This window comes from Rattus rattus, chromosome 4 (genome assembly GCF_011064425.1).
Source record: "Rattus rattus isolate New Zealand chromosome 4, Rrattus_CSIRO_v1, whole genome shotgun sequence".
NCBI lineage: Eukaryota > Metazoa > Chordata > Mammalia > Rodentia > Muridae > Rattus > Rattus rattus.
Genome location: NC_046157.1, coordinates 157212996 through 157234696, shown reverse-complemented (window position 1 = coordinate 157234696; position 21701 = coordinate 157212996). Strand labels below are relative to the sequence as shown.

At 42.6% G+C, this 21701-nt stretch overlaps 1 protein-coding gene across 1 annotated transcript in view; it reads left to right on the top strand.

The window, feature by feature from the left end:
• The window catches only part of Dner (delta/notch like EGF repeat containing), a 279772-nt gene that overhangs the window by 167153 nt on the left and 90918 nt on the right, over nucleotides 1-21701 (top strand). The window contains exon 6 of the mRNA XM_032901487.1: nucleotides 3868-4021. Within this exon, the coding sequence (XP_032757378.1) occupies nucleotides 3868-4021 (154 nt within the window). The remainder of the gene's footprint in view (nucleotides 1-3867; nucleotides 4022-21701) is intronic.

Here is a 21701-nt window from a genome sequence, read left to right as displayed (position 1 = left end):
TGTTTGACTTCAAGCTGTTGAGGAAAATTGATATTCTATCCTGAGATTGAAAATTAATCCCTGAATGCCACTTTTCGTTTTACTTCAGAATTACATTTACTTGTACACGAGCAATATTTTGACAAGGAAGTATCTTTCTGTAATTTAGGTGAGCGACTAACTTCAAAGACATCTGCTTTGTCTCTTATGCCAGCAGCATTAAGTGGACCTGGATAAGTGTTGTTATGAGTAGCACAGTAGCTTTCTCAAGAATATTTTGTAGCTTTCAGTGATTAAACAATAGTTTTACATAAAAATATACCAGCACAGTTTCCCCTATTACATATATTCACAACTGCCTTGAAACTGTAAAACCAACTTCTTTATCAGTTGAGTTGTTTCTTTGATAGTTTTATACATCTGTATAATGCGCTCTTACTATCCTTCCCTCTTATGTCCCTCCGATCCCTATCAGAAGTCCCTTTTCCAGTTTGTGATTTTTGTTTCTGTTTTGTAACCCATTAAGCTTAACCAGGGCCATGTGTGTGGCCATTGGATTGGAACCTGACGGAGTCACTACACAGTTGAAAGCATCAACTATCCCTCTGCATGAATCTGTCAGGAGCAAGAAGTTCAGCACCGATGGAGGAGGCCCCGGAGGTCATCCTTCATCCAAACTGAACCATTTAGAATTACAGGGAAGTCTGCTGTTCTTGCAAGACATCTAAGTTTGTGGATGTATGCTGTCAAAGATGCAAAGATTTAACAGAAAACGTTACATGTTCATGCATATCTAAATATCTGTTAATTTCCTTCCTTCCTCATCAAACAGAAAATCCATTCAGTGTTTTGCTTTGTTAAAAGCAATCATTTTAGCAGTTTCTTATCAACTTCTTTCAATGCTCCTGCTTAAAGCGAGGCAACTAAAGTGTGTGCCTCTGTTTTATCTTCAAATTCAAATAAAAGCCAATTCGATAATATTTGATTTCAGAGTTTTAATAATTTATGTTTATGAACAACATATTTTCCATGACACTCACTAGGTGAGTTATGTACAAAATGCATCTCTCAAATATCCAAGGCAATTCATCTGTAGCATAGGATGTCTGGATACAAACCAAGTAAATTCTAGACAACAGTTGCCTACGCCAGTGGCATATGGCAATTTACCTACAGGAGGCCTGTCCATGTAGGGTATGTGCCCAGCGTCTATTATGTATTTCAAAGGCGATCACCCATTTCTCTATGCACAAAGACCCCCAGACACAACTTGCAAATAAAGAACGTGTGCTGTCTTTTTCATTTGAGGGGAAAAAAGATTTTTCTCATGATATAGTTCTAGAAAAAGGAGTTTCCTATTTAAAGACTCTGTTGCTGTCAATCCTCATATAGCTTCAGCCAGTCACAGTGTCTCTGCAAGAACTAGTAGGAAAGCCTAGCATCACAGAAAACTAGACGGGTCCAGAAACTCCTGGTACAGTGCAGAGGGGATGTCTGGTCACCAGGATGAGCTCTGAGGGGTGATTCACAGGGCAGAGAACACGGCTTTCACTGAAGAAGAAAGCTGGCTACTTTGACCCCAGCTCTCTAAGGAAGACCATGTCTTTGAACTAAAGGAGTTAGCTGTGCAGATCAAAACAGGAACTCATTCTGTTCTTTAACAGAAAGAAACTGTATAATCCCTGGCGGTTCACTTTCAACGTTGTATTTTATTGTGTGACCTATTGCTTGGTTGTCTGAATTTAAGGACTACTGCTGTTCCGTAGTACAACCACTTATTGTAAAGGGCACCATTTTTAATCAATTGATTGATTAATTAATTAACATCCAAAATGTTGCTCCTTCCCAGTCTCACCTTGTAGAGTTCCTTGCCCCATCACTCCTCACCTTCGCCTTTGAGAGGGTACTCCCCCCACCCCACATATTACCCTTCTGGTGCCTCAGGTCTTTGCAGGATTAGGAGCATCCTCTCCCTCTGAGGCCAGATGTGGCAGGCCTTTGCTACATATGAGTTTGGGGCCACAGAGCAGACCATGCTCTCTGGTTGGTGTCTCAGTCTCTGGGAGCTCCCAGAGGCCCAGGTTAGTTGACATTGTTGGTCTTCCTATGGGGTTGCCATCTCCTTGAGGGCCTTCAATCCTTCCCCTAACTCTTCCACAGGGGTCCCTGGCCTCTGTCCAAGTTTGTCAGTGGGTATCTGTATCTGTCTCACTCATCGGAGCCTCTCAGAGGGCTGCTATGCTAGGCTCCTGTCTGCAAGTACAACACAGCAACATTGATAGTGTCAGGGATAGCGCATGCCCATGGGATGGGTCTCAAAATGGGCCGGTCACTGGTAGGCCATTTGTGAAGGGCACCTTTTTATGGTGTTCTCATGTACAAGGGATAGGTTTTCTTAGAAAGTGAGTCTGATGGGGACAGGGGCAGGAATGGAAGGCACTATATGTACAACGATGAACAGAGTCAAAGCCAAATGAAAGCCATTTTGCAGAATGACTTCAGTGGGTGTTCCAGGAACATAAAGCCGAATCAATACTAGGAAATCTAGACATTCAATTTATGTAATAACAAGACACAGATGAAGGCAATAATAATTCATATAGAACCTAAAATGGCATCGATACAATTCAACAGCCATTGCAGCATCCCACTGTGGGGTAAATTCTTAAAATGTCTTTGTCATCAAAATAAAGCAGCTGCTGGTATGACTGAGCTCCAGGGAGGGTGACATTGTTGTTTACAATCGATACAATCTTCGTTCTGTTTTGTGTGGTTCAGAAAACCTTGAGACTCAACTAAAAACTGACCCATGGTGGAAAGTCAGTGTGATGACTGGTAGCAAAATCAGGAATAGTGACAGTGAGGACACTGGGCATCAGGAGGATGGAATGAGGGTGTTCTTTTGTTGTCATACACTAAGAAATCTAAACGTATAGAAGTATTATCAAGAAATGTACCACAATGGGAAAACTGGGTTGAGAGACAAAGTATATTAAAGAGAAGTATGAACAGCTCCGCCTTTTCCAGGAGGAAGGAAGGCACCTGGTTGTGCTGATGAGGTACTGGACGGAGCTCCTGAAAGTCTCTCTAAGATTAGTGGTCTACCAGTAATACCCTTAGTAAGCTAAGGCAGAAGGATTATCAACCTAAGACCAGCTTTAACACGATCAAACAACAACCTGGGGTAAGTGACAGGAAGAGTGGGTGGGGGCTTAGGAAGGTGCAGTTTTATTTGGGCTTTTCAGCTGCTTCAGATATAAAGTTTCAAGTCAAAGTCATTTCTTTGAGTCTGCTGTTTGAGTTGTAGCACTATACTAAGGTCACGAGTGAAATGCTTGAATCTTGAATCAGGTTTTTAAATTTTCCCTCACTCCCAGGGACTCTGACTGGTTGTACTTTGAGATCAATTATAAAGTGATACAAGGTGTCCTCTTAATGCCTTGGAAAGATGGGGCAAATTGGACAGTTGGTAGTGTTTGGGGTGTGAGTACCATCCATGTTGAGGATTGGAGCTGGTTGGCATGGTAACTAATTCGGATGGCTAAACCATGGTATACTTTGGCAAAGCTGCCATTCCCATGGGTCAGCGAAACATCGTTTGTAGTTTAAAACTAGTTGTTCTTTCTATTTCTTTCTTGGGAAGGTTGGAAGTTGTTGGGATTAAATATGAATAAGCTATAAAAATAAACATCCAAAATTAAACTGCAGAGAGCCACGTACTATTTCTCATGTAACATGATTTAAACATTTTAACAGAATGATTACATCATTCAGCATTGATATCTTTCTAAGAGGACGTGGGACAGTCGAGCCTTCCAGTTCGCCCGAAGCACGTGTTTTCGAGTACTGTATTCAGGTGTAACCTACTCTGTAATTTTTGTGTCTTAGGCAACCTTCTCCTGCACCTGCGAGGACCAGTACATTGGCACCTTCTGTGAAGAATTTGATGCCTGCCAGAGGAAACCCTGCCAGAACGAGGCGAGCTGTATCGATGCCAACGAGAAGCAGGATGGGAGCAACTTCACCTGCCTTTGTCTTCCGGGTAAGATTTGCTTAGCCGGTCGCCAGCGGATGTCTCCCTGGAGGATGCATGGGCAATGGTTAAGGGATGGGCAAACAATACTTTGTCCAGCAGCTGGACGAAGGGCTCTCATCTGAACCATTCAGTCTGCACATGCTTAAGGGCCGGAGAAAGGAAGTGCACACGAGCCACTCATACCTCTTGGCTTGCTTTCTGATGTTAGCATATGCCTGTTTTTGCACTCCACCAGTTTTCATTTGGGAAAATGATATTCGGAGTCAAGTAGGGTGTATGTATGTTTCAGAAAGCAACCTCGCAAGTGTGTCTTGAGATGGGTGCCGTTGCTCTAGGTGATTCCGTTAAGTCACTTAGGAATAAGCTAGGCGAGCCATCCAAGCTATTGCGCACAACACCCAGGCCTCCTACTTATGATCATTATCTTTGTAAATATGTGCTCACCAGCCTGAGTTCCCGGTAGCTTGTTTTCTGTCACAGGGCAAGTCTTGATTAGCATGGGGCATCCTTGAATGGAGCAAGAGACTTGCAGCTCTCTAAGCATTTGAACGTCTCGACACTATGGTAAAAACAGTGAGAGACTAAGATGTTACTCTCTCACCACATGCACGACTCAAGTCACTCTGCTCCTTTGTGTCTCATTCTGGCACAGTTTCTGTTACTGTGTGGCACTTGGGAGGAGGGAGGTGATGTCATTGGAGAGTATGTATGGAGAAATGGGAGTCGTACTCACTGTCCAAGCCTCAACCTACAGGGCAGAAGTCTATAAACTGGAAACGAAGTGTTACTTATTCTAACCCAAACTTAATAAAATCTTAAGACTCAGTTAATAATTTGATACATTCGTCATATCAGATCATTGTGTGTGTGTGTGTGTGTGTGTGTGTGTGTGTGTGAATAGTAGGTCAGATGATACTATTTTTCTAAATATACATTTCTAGTGTGTGCATCAGAATGCGGTTTGTTCTATAATGTACACTTTCAGGCTAGTCATTGGTTGATTACCTGCGTCTTCTCATGTCAGTGTACATGGAACGATGTTACATGTTTGAACCATTATGTTTCCCACATTTGTGTCTCTTGGTTATATTTCCTTCCAACCCATTCATCCAGATGCCACCTTGACATCTCCATTTGGATGTTCCAGGCTACCTTGAACTAAGGCATCCCCAAGGTGAACTCAGGGCCTCCAGCTCTATACAGTTCTTCCTGTCTTCGAGCCAGACCTCTACAAGCTGTCCTAGGTGCCCCTTGCTTTCTATTTCTACGTTGTTCTTCCTTCCAAGCATCCTCTATTTGCCTCCTGTAGCAGTCAGTTTTATCTTGCTGTAATAAAGATACCTGAGGAAAAAGTTCAAAGAGGAAGGTCTTACTTGGAATCATGATTCCCTGGTTGTTTGACTCTATTTTTTCTCGGATTGTGGTAGGCAGAGTTTGCTTTTATAGTTAATACATCTTATAAGACGCTGTTTTCCTGTTTCTGATCTTTTATATCTTCTATTAAAATAAGAGCTATTTCATAGTACCATACTTATCAACAGTTATGAGATGTTTTAGTGCACTTAAAAAAAACTACAAGGCAGTTGTATTATTTTCTGAATATTTTGTCTCGACCCCTCCCCCAAATTTCCAAAGAATGTTGTGTTTACGTTTGGGGGTCACTGCACACAGTCCACAGATTAAACAGATTTCAAAAGGAAACAACTCATCTTGCCGGCTTGTAGATAATGCTTCGAGGCTCCTTTCGCAGATGTGTTACCTGCCTGAAGTCGTTTACCTATAGGAAACTTTCATCCCACAGATGCTTGCTGTTGCGTGGTGGGATTTTAAAAACACTTTGCAGAAGCTATTTAAAAGTTTTAAAAAATTCTTTGAGAGTATCATATATGCACACAATGAAATATGATTGTATCCGTTTCCCATTTACTACCCCCCAAATCTCCTGGGCTCTCTTTCCCTGCAATGTCCACCCCTCAACTTCATATCTTTTTATGCTTCCATAAAAATAAATAGTCCAACAAGCCCAGTTAGTGTTGCCCATGTGGGCATGTGGGTGAGGCCACCCACATTAGCCTAGGAAACCTACCAGTGGCCATATCCTCAATGAAAAATGAATATCCTTCCCCCAGCAGCCATCAAGCGCCAACAGCTCCCTCAGTGAGCGAGCGGCATGGCCTTACCCATCTGTGCTAGAATATGGGCTGGCTCGATGAAGGTCTTGTGCAGGCAATTAGTTATGGCTTATGAAATTCTTTGATTCCTGGGTAATCTAGAAATTATGAATATAATAGATTAGAATTTGAGTTGATTCAACCACAAACACTTGTCTAATCTATTTTCATTTGTTTTATAAAACAACAGCTTATAAGCAGGACTCGTCTAGTTGTTGAGAAAAGCCATGGTTTTGAGAAAAGCCATGTATGTGTCTGAACAACATAAAATGAGTTTTATATTATTGTTCAGATTTTGAATTATGAGGAAAATGTTATAGTCAAGTGTGATTGATATGTCTCTTGAAACTAGCAATATTTTCAGAAAGAAGGTCATTAAAAATATCAAATACTGCAGGAGAATCTAACAGGAGGTTTCTGGATTTGGAGTGAATCGAATCAGTTTTTCTTTCTTTTTTTTTTTTTTTTTTTTTTTCGAGCTGGGGATCAACCCAGGGCCTTGCGCTTCCTAGGCAAGCGCTCTACCACTGAGCTAAATCCCAACCCCAGTTTTTCTTTCTTTCTTTCTTTCTTTTTTTTTTTCTTTTTTTACAATTCTTGATAATCTCCCATTGTCTGATCTCCATGTTGGACTTCTGATTTGAACTGATAAACCGTCTCTCTTTGGATGTTGAGCCTGCCTGACTTTGGAAAGGAACACACACAACTTTCTCTGTTGTGCCAAACCCTGTGCTTTAGTAGCAGACAGGAAATGCATGACTAAAATGAAATTTAACTTTGAAACCAGGATTTATTTTATTAAAGCCTTCTAATGTCAAAAATATAATTTTTCCTCAAAGGAGCCATTTCTTTTTCTTTTTCTTTTTTTTTCTGGAAAGAATAGCTGTGATACACATTCACACATGCCACTGCCAAACTGCCAAAATATTATTAGCATCTCGCGATGGATTTCCAGAACGCTTCAAAGCACCGCATTGTTCTGACTAATCGGTGATTTTAGACTATTTTTAAGAACTCAGCATTGCTGAGGTAAGTGTAGCACATGAGCCCTCTCTGCATTTATCCAGGAAACACTGATGGCTGGAGGGTCAGTGCCTGTGACCTCCACCCGGCGACAAATCCCAGCACCTACTGTGAGTTCTCACGTGCAGCCCACGGGGTATGTCTAAGCATTAAGCATCACGGTGCAGCATTTCAAGATGGGCAGATTCGGATCTTCCCTCTTTATGTGTGAAGTCTGGGGGCTAAAGGACACATTCAAGGTCACAAGGCTTGTGGGAGAAACTGAGATACAACTCCATCACTCTGGGCCTGTTTCTGAGTCAGAGAGCTTTTCTCTGCAGGCCAATGGCTCCTCAGTTTTCTGTTCAGTCTGCTTATTGCAGAAGGTTTTGACCAGTACAAATAAATGCATTGCCCCCAGTAGCATTGTCTCTTCTCAGGACCACCAACTGGAACTAAGTGGAGACAAAACCAAAGTTTTGTGGCTCACAATTTCACCGTGGCCATTCTGATTTACTGGTTATGTGACACTCCTAACCTTCCATAAAGCCCTGGGAGGTCTTTCCATCTTTAAAAGGAAGATGCAAAGATCATTCATTCATCTGATAGTTATTTAACAAATGCTTGCTGTAGATATAATTGTTTAAGTCTTTGAGTACACTGATGTCATAGTTTAAGGGTGGAGAGAGCTAAACCACATGCATGCCTGGGTATTCTATGGTGTCTGCATGTGTGCCTACATGTGTGTTTGTGCATATGTGGACATGTATGTGGTCAACAGAAAGAAGCAAGGTGTGATGGGCTCAATGAAGAAGCAAAAAGCAGAGAGACAGAGAGTAGGGTTATTAGGGAATGCCTTTCTGACACTGAAATAAGAGACCTCGAGAAGATGAGCTTGTCAACAATGTGAAAATCAGTTGGAGGAAAATGCCAAGCCTACCCACACGCCATGGTCTAAATGCCTGTGTTCCCCGAAACTTGTATGTTGAAATGGAGCTACCGAGAAGATGGTATTGAAAGGTGAACCTCAGAGGTCACAGGTGTGACCCATGCATGAATGGAGTTGCTGTTCTTACAAAAGATGTCCCTGCTTTCCTTTCTGCCACGCAATGACATTTAGAAAGCATCGTTTATGAGGAAGAGGACCTTACCAGATACTGAATCTGCTGGCGCTTTGATTTTGAACTACACAGCCTCGAGCTGTATCAGTATGATGCTGGTGGCGTTTACTGGCTCCCCAGCGTGAGATATTTTGCTCCAGCAGCCTTAATGGACTAAGATAACACACTAGGTCCTGAGGTAGATGCTGCAGGCCTGCAGCGTCTGTGGAGCAGGAGTGCAGAGCATAAGAGAGTCAGGGATGAGATGTGGAGCGCAGATGCACTGTGCCAGGTCACAGGGATGAGCAAGGATCTTGTCCCAAGGATGATGGGAGCCTTTGATGGCTAACTACAGTGGACCATGTGATGTTCCTCTTGGGAAGGTCACTCTGGAACTGGGGGAAGAATGAGCGCCAGCAGGCTTGCTGACAGGAAGGCTAGGAGACCACTGCCATCCAGGCAGTAGATAAGCACAGCTGGCTGCTGCTTGCAGAAGTGGTGAGAGGCTCTTGACTAGGGATGCATTTGAGGGGAGAGCTGATTTCTGGCAGGTTGGATGGGAAGTACGCTTGCAGTGAGAAATTGTGTGTGACATCAGTTTAAAAAAATAGCTCATTGAGATATCATCCATTTACTGTTGAAATATAAAATTCAGTGTTTCTCAGTACCTTCAGGGTTGGGTAATTATCATTGCAATACATTTCAGGACATTTCATTACCTCAAAATACGCATTGTAGTCCTTCCTAGCATCATGTGATTCTAATATGTTCTGCTTCACAGATTTGCCTACTTTAGATACTTCATATAAATTCAGTCATATGATAGGCCATGTTTGTCAGCAGCTTTTCCCATCGAGTACAGTGCTTCTAAAACTCATTCACGACATGATGTAGCTGGAGTCCACTTTCTTCTTAGTGCCTGAGTAATTTTCCTGAGTAGATGCAACATTCCTTGGTCATCTACTCATGTCCTTATGGCTGCAGGCTACTGTGGAAAACGCTGCTGTTTTCCAGCGTACTCTCTCTTGGGTCTTTTCTCGTCTTCACCATATTCCATGTCCTTCTACACCTCTCTGCTTTCTATCTGCTAGGGTCTGAAACTCGCACCCCTTACACCATTAAGAAAGCAGCAAATCATCCCTGCTTCTCCATGTTTAGCTTCTTTCCTTCCTTTCTCCTTTCCCTCTCTCTTGATCTCCAGTTCCCTCTCTTCCTCCTCCCCTCTTTCCTTGCCTCTGGCACATATTGATCTGACAGGTGATTTCCTAAATGAAGTCACCTGCTTGCTCACATCTGTTTCATGGGCCTGCTTCTCCAGAGTCATCGGTCAGCGCCATTTCCTCCCTACTCCTCACTCTGCCCACAGAGCTCATCTCTTTAGAAGCATCCTCTGTGTGGTTTGCAGAGTCCCGTATTGTATCCATTTTCTTGAGTTCTCACAAGATCTCACCCCCGCCTTCTTTTTCCTTTCAGACACTCTCCTGGGTCTTTGGTAGCAATTTCTCATTCTGAGCTGTCACCACAAGGATGGCTTCCAGACCGTCTTTCCAGTCTGGCCTCTCACCTCAGCTCTAGCAGTGTTATTGGACTTGGCATTGATGCATCTGCTCACTCCTGCTGGCCGGGCTCTCCCTCATTTCTCAGCCTGGATGCTGGACATCGATGGCTCTGCCTTTCTGTCATTTATCCCTGGACACTCACCAATTCACTTTATTTATGATGATTCTCTATCTGATTCTTTCTTCCTATTCCACCACCACAGCCCTGATTCAAACTGCTGTCATCTGCTGCCTGAGTAATGGTGACAAGCCTCGGCCTCTCTGCATTCCATCTTGCTTTGTATCCACTGCTGGTGAGACTTTGGGAGGCTTAGGTCTGGGATGACTGAAGAGAAGCTCTGGGCTGAGAAGTGCAAATTCAGTGCCTTGGTGTTGTTTTTTGTCTGTTTGCTTGTTTTTCATTCCATCTTGTCTTTGAAGGTAGTCATCCACTGACTGTTTTGATGACCTTTAAGAGCCAGGCTGCTACCCCCTGGAAAGGTGGTTTTGTTGGTTCTCATGGTCTTCTTTAAATTCTTTCATTTCATGGGAGGAAGGACACATGATCCAGAGCCTGAGGTTTATAGTTGGCCATTCTCTTTGAGTTCCACAGTCATCAGTAAACTCTACCTGTTTCTCTGATATTAAGTGTACTTGGAACAACAGTTTTTTTTTTTTTTTTTTTTTTTTTTTGAATTTTTTTTTTAACTGTTTTTTTTTTTTTTTTTTTTTTTTATTAACTTGAGTATTTCTTATGCTTCCCCCCCCTCCCCCCTTCCTTATGTTTTTCCTCCCCACCCTCCCCCCATGACCTAGTTCACTGGGGGTTCAGTTTGACCCAGGGCTCTTTCCACTGGTGCCTCTATTCATTGCTCCTGAGGTCAAGTCCAGGGTCAGCCCATAGTCTTTAGGTTGGCTTAGTCCCTGGAAGGGTTGCTTGGCATTGTTGTACATATGGAGTCTCAAGCCCTTCAAGCTCTTCCAGTTCATTCTCTGATTCCTTCAACGGCGTCCTGCCTCAGTTCAGGTTTATTTGTGTATTCTGGCTGTTTCTCAGGTGATACATCCGGCATTATCCATCTTGTCTAATTGCCAGGGGGCAGGCTCTGAATGGGTGTTCCTTCAGTCTCTGTTTTACTTTGCCTCTCCTTCCCTGCTTTCCTTTAAAGAAGTGGTTTTTGTTCCGGAGTTTCTTTGTTCTATGGTAATTCTTTTAAATTTATCAGTGAGTGCATACCATGTATGTCATTTCTGTGATTGAAAGAATGATATTTTCAGGAACCATTTGCCTACGAATTTCATAAAAAGAAGGACACATGATTTTCCCATTCCTCTGTTGAAGGGCATCTGGTTCCTGAGGTTTATAAATAAGTTGGGAGCCATTTGGGGCATCTTTTGGGTATATGCCCAAGAGAGGTATAGATCCTCAGGCAGTTCAATGTCCAAAGAAACCTCCACCTGTTTCTCTGATAATGGAGGAGTGTTCCTTTCTCCCATCCTCGCCAGCATTTGCTGTCACCTGAGTTTTTGAAACTGGTGAAAATCAACAGTTTTGAACAACAGTTTTGAAAAGGGTGAGCAAGACTACAATATACATACACAAATATATGTATATATATATTTATGTTAATATTCCGTATTTATACCTGTGAAAATGGCATACGACACATGTACATATATATGCATACAACATACACCTACACACAGATATGCACATGCATTTGTGTACACACACACACACACACACACACACACACACACACACACACACACACAGAGGCCCAGGATGGGTGGCTCATATAGGACATCTTGGACATTGATACAAGAGAAAGGTAAAGAACAGAATTCTTTTCTCTGTCCCTCTATCCTGAGCCTAGTTCTAAGAGCTTCTTTATGGCTGTCAAATGTCATCCAGGCCAGAGGTATCCACCAGAGAAGACCAGTCAGACACAGGTTCAAGCCAATCGAAAGTCTTTATTAGTTGGTGACTACCCTGGGTGTTCAGGATCTGAGTGCAGTCCCAAGCCTTCCTCAGGGTGAGATTTTAGGGATAAAAGCCACATCCTGGGTTGACACCTCCATTAGTAAGGATAGACACCCAGAAGTACAGAAGTACAGAAGCCAAAAGGCAAGGTTAGTGCATTTCATGTCTTTCCCAGACTCTGGACTTTGGTGGATGAGGTCTTTGTTCTCATTTTGGTAGGTGGTGCTGCCCTGAATGGTGCCCCCATCATGGTGTCAGTTGTGCTATGTAAGATGTGGGATCTGTTCATTCACTTTAGGTTTTTTTCCTCTTCCATAATCTGAATTATATACAAAGTTCTTAAATAACATTAATGATTTATATTAAAATAATGCTTGCTGGTCACTTCCATGGTTAGTAGATGTATCATGTCAGAATAACCTAGAAGACTTTTTTAAAAAATCTTTGAGAGTGGTGTGTGTGTGTGTGTGTGTGTGTGTGTGTGTGTGTGTGTGTGTGTGTGTGTAGGGGACACCTCAAGTGACAGTACTCATTTTCTACCTTGTTTGAAGTAGAGTCTCTTGTTAGCCACTGTGTGCACATGGCCGGTTGGCTCTTGGCACCTTATCTACAGGATTACAGATCTCCATACACCACCTCCTGTGGCTTTATGGGCTCTGGAGAATCCGGTCTTCATAGTTGTTCAGCAAGTGGCTTACCCACTGAGTCACCCCACCATCCTGGAGGGTCTCCTTAGAGTTAAGTTTCTAGGTCCACGTGGGGTTTCTGCCTCAGTGGATGAAGGCCGCTGCTGCTCAGAAGACAGTTAACCATGTTCCCAGGTGATGCTAATGGTGATCGCACTTAGAGGACCACGGTTCTTGAGTGCCTGTGGCCAAGCTCAAATGGTGATAGGCACATTGCTCTGCAGTGTTGAAATCCACAAATACTTTATTCATTCACAAAGCCTAGGGCTACTTAAGACACACTAGTGCCCAGGCACTGTGCAAACTGCTGTGGATTTAAAGGTACACTTGTAGGCCTTACACCTGCACTCAGAGTTGATCAAACCCAGTGTCTTAAGAGGTAGGCATATTTATCCTCATTTTGGACACAATGGAAACGGAAGTTGTCAAGACTTGGATGAGTTCACTCAGCAGAGCATAGCCTTATAATCCTGACAGTTTGTTTCCCTAAACCACTATCTTTTTTGCTCTATTTTTGCGTATTTCTCTTGGATGGTGTTGCTTTCTTTCAAACCTTGAGACTAAATTTTATAATTCTGGGGAATGCTAAGCTTTCATGCCTTTATTCATATCCCATATCCCCATCCTAATTACGTTACCAATTTGCCTTTTGTGAGCCATAGATATCTTCCTTTTCTTCTCTTTTGGTTTTTAACTTAGGTTTACATTTGTACCGGCATTTCTGGTTTCCTCCTGCCAGGCCATCTTTCTTTCTCTTTGAATAATTTCTGCCTGCCCACATTGAGATCTCATGCCCCACGATGGAATATCTTGGCGGTGCTCAGACTCCTGCTATGTCTTTGTTGTCCGATGTGCTAATTTTAGCTACTGCATCTTAGCTGCTGTGCCTGAGGCTCTGGCACTGGCTGCGTGGACCCCAGAGGGTGAGATCTGGAGCTGGTGGGCTCTCCTGGTAGCATGAGGGTTTTCCTTCTAGGCCAACAGCTTCACTCCACTGAACAGGCCAGATTATAAAAGGACCAGGCACACTAAAAATAGACCTCACTTTAATTCCCACCTTGGAAGCTTTCAGAACAGTGCTCCAAAGAAACAATTAGATTCTCTCTCACAGAGCCAAAGCAGAAAGGGGGAATGAATGTTTTTCATTTCAGTAAAAGAGTTACGGAATAAGCTTCTTAGGTGTAAACAATTATGCTAGGAAGAGAGGTTAATGTTTTTGTTTGTTCTTTTGTTTTAAAGCTATCACTGATAAATTGCTTTTTTAGAAGACTCATTTAGGTGAATTTTCCTACATGCAAGTGGTTTGTCCTTGACCTATGAAAGGTTTCTTTCATTGGAAGGGATCGGGCAGTGCAGTTGTAAAGACAGATGGGTGGGATAGATTTTATTATGCTCTTGATGTCAAAAGATACTGCATGGCTTCAGATTTGTCATTACCACTCAATTTTAAGGTGCATTTTAATAACAAAATATAATATAAAAATAAAGTTTTCCAAAGATATGTAATCTGTGAACACCTAGTGAGTGGATTTATTATTTGATGCTTCCTTTAAATCCGAGTGGTCACCTTCGGCCTAGTGTTTTTGTCATGAACAGGCTCTGCCACGGTACATGTCCTGTCAAATGCACTTGGGTTCACCTAACTTTGCTCATGCTCAGACATCTATAAAAACACCAAGGCTCAGGCTAGACCTTCTCCAGGTGTTCAATGCATCTCTGAAAACATCCTTGTGTACCCCCAAGTCTCACTCTTTCCTTATGTCTTTGTTATACTAGAATGTTCTCTAAAGAAAAAAAATTCTGTGACTCCCAGGAAGTATTTCCAAGCTGCCCTTTTGAATCAATTGCTTTATTTTGGATATCTCAACAGTAAATTCCTCAGTAACTTATCACTTTGAGGGTCAAATGGTGGGTTTTTAAATGGTCTGTGATTTGGAGATATTCTAAGGTACCCCTAGGATTCTGACTACCTAAAGACCTCTGCTCTGGTTCATAAATGAGTGGTTCTGTGTGATGTAAGGAGGAGGGACTGGGACAAAAGTAATGACTTTCAGTCTGAAAGGATGACATCCCTCTGACCTTTGGCTTCTAGCCCAGCATAGGGTCATTTTGGGCCAGGTGATTCTTTGTGGTGGAAACCGTCATACTTTAAGGATATTTGTCAGTACTGTGTACCCACTAGATGCCAGGGGCATCCCTAGGGGTTGGACATTGGAGAGTGTCACCAGACATTTCAGTTGACCCTGAGGGAGAATCAGCCCAGCTGAGAACCTAGCCAGGTTAGTTAGGTTCTAATCAGAAGCTAACCTGACCAGGGGATATTGAGGCAGAAAAAGGTGACCAGGTCTGTTTCAGCAATGTTGATTTGCCATGTGGTTGGATGAACAGTGCTTTTTATTTTTTTTTTAAAGATGTATTTATTTATTTATAAGTACACTGTCGCTGTCTTCAGACACACCAGAAGAGGGCATCAGATCCCATTACAGATGGTTGTGAGCCACCATGTGGTTGCTGGGATTTGAACTCAGGACCTCTGGAAGAGCAGTCAGTGCTCTTAACCACTGAGCCATCTCTCCAGCCCTGATGAATGGTCCTAATTAGAGAATCACGACTGCAGTTTAGAAGTGGACCAGCTTGAATTCTCCACCCATCTCAGACCGGCCGAATGGGGAAGGGCTTGTGAGCAGGATAATTGCTTATTACGGTTTCCCAAGTTGGGGTCCAGGGCACTGTAGCAAACAGCAAGGTGATTTTTGATAGTACATGTCTCAGTCTCTGCTCTATTGCTGTGAAGAGACACAGTGACCAAGGCAACTGTTTATAAGAAGAAATCATTCAGTCTTGGGCTTGCTTACAGTTCCGGAGGTTCAGGACATTAAATGATCGTCATGCAGGGGAGCAGGCAGACTTGGTGCTGAAGCAGTAGCTGAGAGCTTTACATCCTGATTGGCAGCAGACAGACAAAGGGCCTGGTGTGAGTTAAGCGACGCCCCTCCTTTAACAAGGTCACACCTCCTAATCCTCCCCTAACAGTTCAAAGGGGGAGTAATCATGCAAATATATGTGCCTATTCTCATTCAAACTACTACAGTGTATTTTGTAAGATAACCTTTCTCATCCTTTAAAAAAAACAAAACAAAACAAAAAAAACCCCAAACAAACAAAAATAAGCAAACAAAAAACTCAGCCGTTTGCTCATTTTAATGCCCCTTAGGAAAGGAGTGGAAAGCACACTTCTTCCATCTGGCTTCTGGGTGTCATTGCTTTGGAAAAGGCAAACATCTTAGTTAAAGGATGCAGTGATTTAAGGGGAAAACCTCAAATAAATGGACCCATTCATTGATAATTATTTGTGCTGAGAAATATTTTATGTTACGAGCGTCTAGAAAGTCCTGATTCTCAAGGAGTAAGGCGAATGCACTCGTGTTCATCAGGTGAAGGTACTTATAGCTGCATGAACGAGAGAGTCGTACCAGGTAATGGTCATTAGAAAGAGATGGAGCATGGGTTCTAGGGATAAAGCCTGCTCTTAGGATCTTGTAGGTGACATGGTGACAAGTTCAAGAGTAAAGGAGGGACAGAGCCCTAGGTCCAAGTTGATATTTTCTGAGCTTAGACCTAAGGGGCAGGGCAGTCTCAAAAGAAGGCAGAGTCCAAGTGAGTAGCCGAGTAGAGTAACCTGGGCTGAAGTATCAGATGTTCCAGAATGGTCTGTGTGCCAGAGAACAGTAAAAGAAGTTGTCTTTTCTGGGGCAACAAAAATGGCTCAGTGGGTAAAGGTGATTGGTGCCAAGCCTGATGATCTGGCTTCTATCCTCAGGACCTACATGCTGGAAAAGAGAGAACTGACTTCCACAAATTACCTTCTGACCCCTCCCCTCTCCAGCTCATGGTGGCATGTGTGCATCTGCACACACACACACACACACACACACACACACACACACACACACACACACACACACACACACACACACACAAGATAGACCCACAGATAGGCATTTCCATACACACACACACACACACACACACAAGATACACACACACACACACAAGATAGACCCACAGATAGGCATTTCCATACACACACACACACACACACACACACACAAGATAGAGACACACACAGAGATCTGCATACACACACACACACCCACACACACACACACAAGATAGACCCACACAGATAGGCATTTCCACACACACACACACACACACACAAGATACACAGATAGGCATTTCCATACACACACACACACACACACACACACACAAGATAAACACACAGACAGGCATTTCCATACACACACACACACACACACACACACACACATACACAAGATAGACACACAGACAGGCATGCAGCATACATGCCACACACACACACACACACACACACACACACACACACACAAGATAGACCCACAGATAGGCATTTCCACACACACACACACACACACACACACACACACAAGATAGACACACAGATAGGCATTTCCACACACACACACACACACACACACACACAAGATAGACACACAGACAGGCATTTCCATACACACACACACACACACACACACACAAGATAGACACACAGACAGGCATTTCCATACATGCACACACATACACACACACACACACACACACACACACACACACAAACTGAAAAAAAATTGAAAGGAAAGTAATTAGCCTTTGTGTTTGTTCTCTTAGGAGAACTATATTTAAATAGTGATTTCTGAGCTCTGTTTGACATCTCAATGTAATCTAGCAGCCTCATATTTCAATTTAAAATTCATTAGTCAGGAAAGAAACCAGTTACCCATTTTAACCCTGTGGTTGGAATCACATCTGACGGATTCTCTCAGACACAACATCTTTTCAGTTGGGATGTGTTCAATCTTGGCATTCTCACATGCCAAATCATCCTAACCCAAACCCAAAGTTACAGTACCGTGGGTTGAACAGGACCAATTCTTTCTGTATTTGGTTTGTGTTGGGTTTTCTTAGTGCCGTGAACAAGTACCTAACCAGAAGCAGCTTAAGGGAGGAAGGGTTTACTTTGGCTTACAATTTGAGCTATACAGTTTGTTATGGAGGGGGAAGCATGGCGACAGATGGCTCTACGGTGGTGGGAGATTATAGCTGGGGCTTTGACCTCCTTATATTTGGTAGAGGAGGACACAGAACAAAGACAAGAAGTATGCCTGGGATATAAGGCCCCAAGATCAATATGGTGATTAACTTCTTATAGCAACCAAGCCATTGTCTAGAGACCAAGTTTTCAGACAGATGAGCCTATGGGGACGTTTTATGATCAAGTCTCACTATACTTCTACCTCTTTCTGGGGTTAAAAACTCATGGAAGTACAGGAAAAGTTTTATTGTTCTGATCTGTTTTCAATTTTTGATCCACATAGATTTGGGTCTTGCAGATTCACAAAACCTGGGTACCCAGGACAGTTCTCCTTGCTGGGAAGATAAACACATACAGGCCATGCCTTCCTTTTGGTCCTTTCCAACATCATGTGATTCTAAGCTCATACTTGCCCAATGTGTTTATTTCACAGGAAACATCACCACTTCAAGCCCAATGTGTTTATTTCACAGGAAACATCACCACTTCAATGCTCTGATATTGTTTGCAAGTCTGACTAAGGTTGAAGTTAATTAGCTTCATTCTGTTCCTAATTGTGTGTGTGTGTGTGTGTGTGTGTGTGTATGCATACAAGTTTGTATGGTGTGTTCCTGTGTACATGTGTGCATGTGTGTGGAAGCCAGAGGTCAATATCCGGTGTCTTCTGCAATCGTTCCCCCATCTTAACTTTTGAGACGAGTGTCTTGTTGAATCTGGACTCCACCCATTTTATCTCTAGCAGGGAGCGTTCAGGGAGCCTAGTGTTTCTGCCTCTCAGCACTGGGATTTCTGGGCACACACTATCAGACCTGGCTCTATGTAGAGACTGAAATCTGAATTCAGGTCCTCACACTTCTGAGAAAGACACCTTTCTTGACTGAGCCATCTCTCTGGTCTGGTCTCTTTCATGATTCTAAAGGCAACTTCATTGCCTCTCTATTTGATCTTCTACTCTGTATTGGTTTATTTCTAAATCTCTTCTGATCCTACAGATGGACTTTTTATCTTGACTACTTCTCTTCCTCAGCCTTCCCCAACGCGCTGGTTTCTAATTTCCTTCAGCGATGTCTTTATTAGATGAGGATTCTAAGTTCATGCATGCTAATCCCCTTTGGGTAGGGCAGGGCTTTCCTCCCCCTCCTCCCCTACTTCTTCTTTTGTTTTTTGAATCCTGCATTTTTCTCATTCATGTCTTTATCTGGTTCCAAGCTAGTGTGAATCTGATGCTAAAGACTGTGGGTTGTTTGGTACATTTAAGAAGAGCACTAGGCCAAGTGGTTGCAGCACGGTCGTCAGTGGGGACGGTGGACAAAGAGGAGGAAGGCAGGAACCAAACCAAGTCTTACCTTTCAGTCACTGACTAGTTTTCTTCCAATCATTTTTGGGAAACCACTGGTTTACATATAGGTGTCATAGGAGGTAAATGACACCTTAAAATATTTCTCTGACTAATTCTGTGTGGAGAATGCATTGAAAGAAAGCCGATGTAAAGAGATGGTCTGGGAAACTTGCTGGAGTCCTGAGAGACAGCGACGCACAGGCAAGGATGACAGAAAAGATGTGTTGAGGCTGTGCCAGTGATGTGGAAGGCTGGCTGTTAGTGCCTGTGGCCTGGTAGTCAGAAGGAGCCTGTCACTGGCTAAGGAAGAGGTGCTTTTACAGTTCTGATCCCTCCATGTTGGTTTGTGTAGATCTTTCTTTGGAAACTAGTGTGAAACTTGTCATTGCCCTGCATTTTAACGGACACGTGTCATTCACCTATTCTGCATAGTTCTATGCCTTTTCAAACATTTTCTGCCATTCTTTGTTGATTGTCCACTTGGGAGCTCTTACATACATGGGTATGTGGTTCCCGAAGATCCAAGAGCATTTATCTGTAGCATACTGACAGCCACTAGGTCACCTTTCCTTTCTTGAACATCTGCATGCTTCTCTGGGTGTCTGTTCCTACTGCTGGCTGGAAAATGCCATGACTGTTTGGCACGCTTCCCCTAAGGAGAGACCAACCTACTTTCAGCAGGATAAAAAACTCAGACAAAGAGATTTTAATATTTTGTTCCATTCAAAGTCCTGTCAACTGAGTCTTGTTATGAGATTTAAAAAAACAAAACAAACAAACAAACAACCCCCAAACCAAGCAACCAAACAAAAAAGATGCATACAAACTAACAAATGAAAAACCACCAGAAGGCTCAGAAAGAGTGATTAGGGTCAGTCTTAGGTATCCAGTCCTGAGAATCGTGTGTGTGTGTGTGTGTGTGTGTGTGTGTGTGTATGGTTGGCAATTTCTATCAGGTTACTAGTCTTTGAAGGCCCAAGAAATGTCTTGCTAATGGTTGACGGCTCCTGAATTCATGCTTGAGGTTCTTTGTGCTTTGCCTCTCTTCTTCTAGAGATGGGCATTGTCAGCTAATGAGAATGATGTAGTAGTCATTCCCTAGTAACTCACAGGATGCCAACAACAACTCTTGGCTTTCCATGACCAGCCTGGTGTGGGGCATCAGTACCGTTCTGCACATGCATGGATGGACACTGGCTATAGTTGCTATGATGCTGGCGGTCCTGGGATTTTGGTAATTACTATGTATTTCCAGTATTGCCAAGGATGTTCTGTGTTCCATAGCCTCACAACCCCAGTCTGCCTCTCTGTGCTTCCTTTTTCCCTGCTCCCCCAATGGATGCCTCCATTATCCGTCTTCATTTGCAGACATGCAAGCCATAGGCATGCCAGGAGACTCATGGGTGACAATTCACTCTATTTACCTAGAGTCTTTTAAGTATGATTTCATTGTTTCTTGTGCTTTCAAAGTTTGTACAGACTTTAAAGCACAAGGGGAAGAAAATAATGAGATAATGTTTACCCCAGGCAGGACCTTCCTCAGTAGGGAGCTGCTATTGATCTTGGCATACGAGAAATGTTCTATCAGCCCTTCTGAAGCAATGCAGAGTTTCCACAGTCACCCACTCAATGCCTGTTGGACCCCCCAAGTCATTATGGCAGCCTCAACACCCAGCACATTAAAATGTGAATTAATTTCTTTGATTGTTTACTTATAAAATCTGTGTACAGAATTGGCATGTCAAACAGGACCTCAGATTCACTCCACTTACAGCTTCAAATCTTTAGGTCTATAAAAAGAAGTACACGAGGTTACTTGTATAGTTTCACACAACTGCAGTTCTTAAAAGAAAAAAATTTGGCAGATGGTGGACTGGGAGGGAAATAAAATCTGGAGTGTAAAAATTAAAAAAAATAAATTTTGATATTAATACATATAACGAAAATGGAATCATTGGGAGTGGGAGGGAGACAAAAGAGTAATGGGTGAATATGGTCAAAATGGAAGCAGATATGAAGATTTAATGAAATCTATTGCGTATAATTATTATATGCTAATAAAAAGATTGAAATGTTTAAGTTTCTAAATGAGCTACATGTTAATTAGAGAGGACATTAAAACCACTCTTTAAAAACAATCCCCTTTTGAAAAGGGCACATAATGAAATATTTATAAAAGCGTAATTTGTTTTAAGAAGTCCTTAGTCGGGAAGCTCTGAGGAGACCAGATGAAGTTATGTAGAAATGTTAAAGCTAGCTGTCAAGGGTGATGGGTTAGATCTTAATCTCTTCATATTTACGTTTGAAATTTCAAATTGTTCAAAGCAACAGTTATTAAAAAATCTCTTCTATCACATCTTTCTTCCTTCCATTAATTAATTATTAATTAATTAATTCCAAGACAACACAGCATTTCTCTGTGTAGCCCTGGCTGCCCTAGAACTCTCTCTGTAGACCAGGCTGGCCTCAAACTTAAGGGACCTGCTTGCCTCTCTCAAGTGATACAATTAAAGCCATGCACCATCTCTACCTGGCTAATGTCTTCCTATTTTTTTTTTTTTTTTTGAAAAAACATGAGGCTGCCACTATGTAGTCCAGGCTAGCCTCGGCTTTGTGATCCTTCTGCCTCAGCCTCCTAAGTCTGAGATTACAGGCAGAAGCTAAGATGTTCTATTTTCTGTCTAGGTCGCTTACTGATTTAGGCATAAATGAGTTTTAAGGGCTTGGGC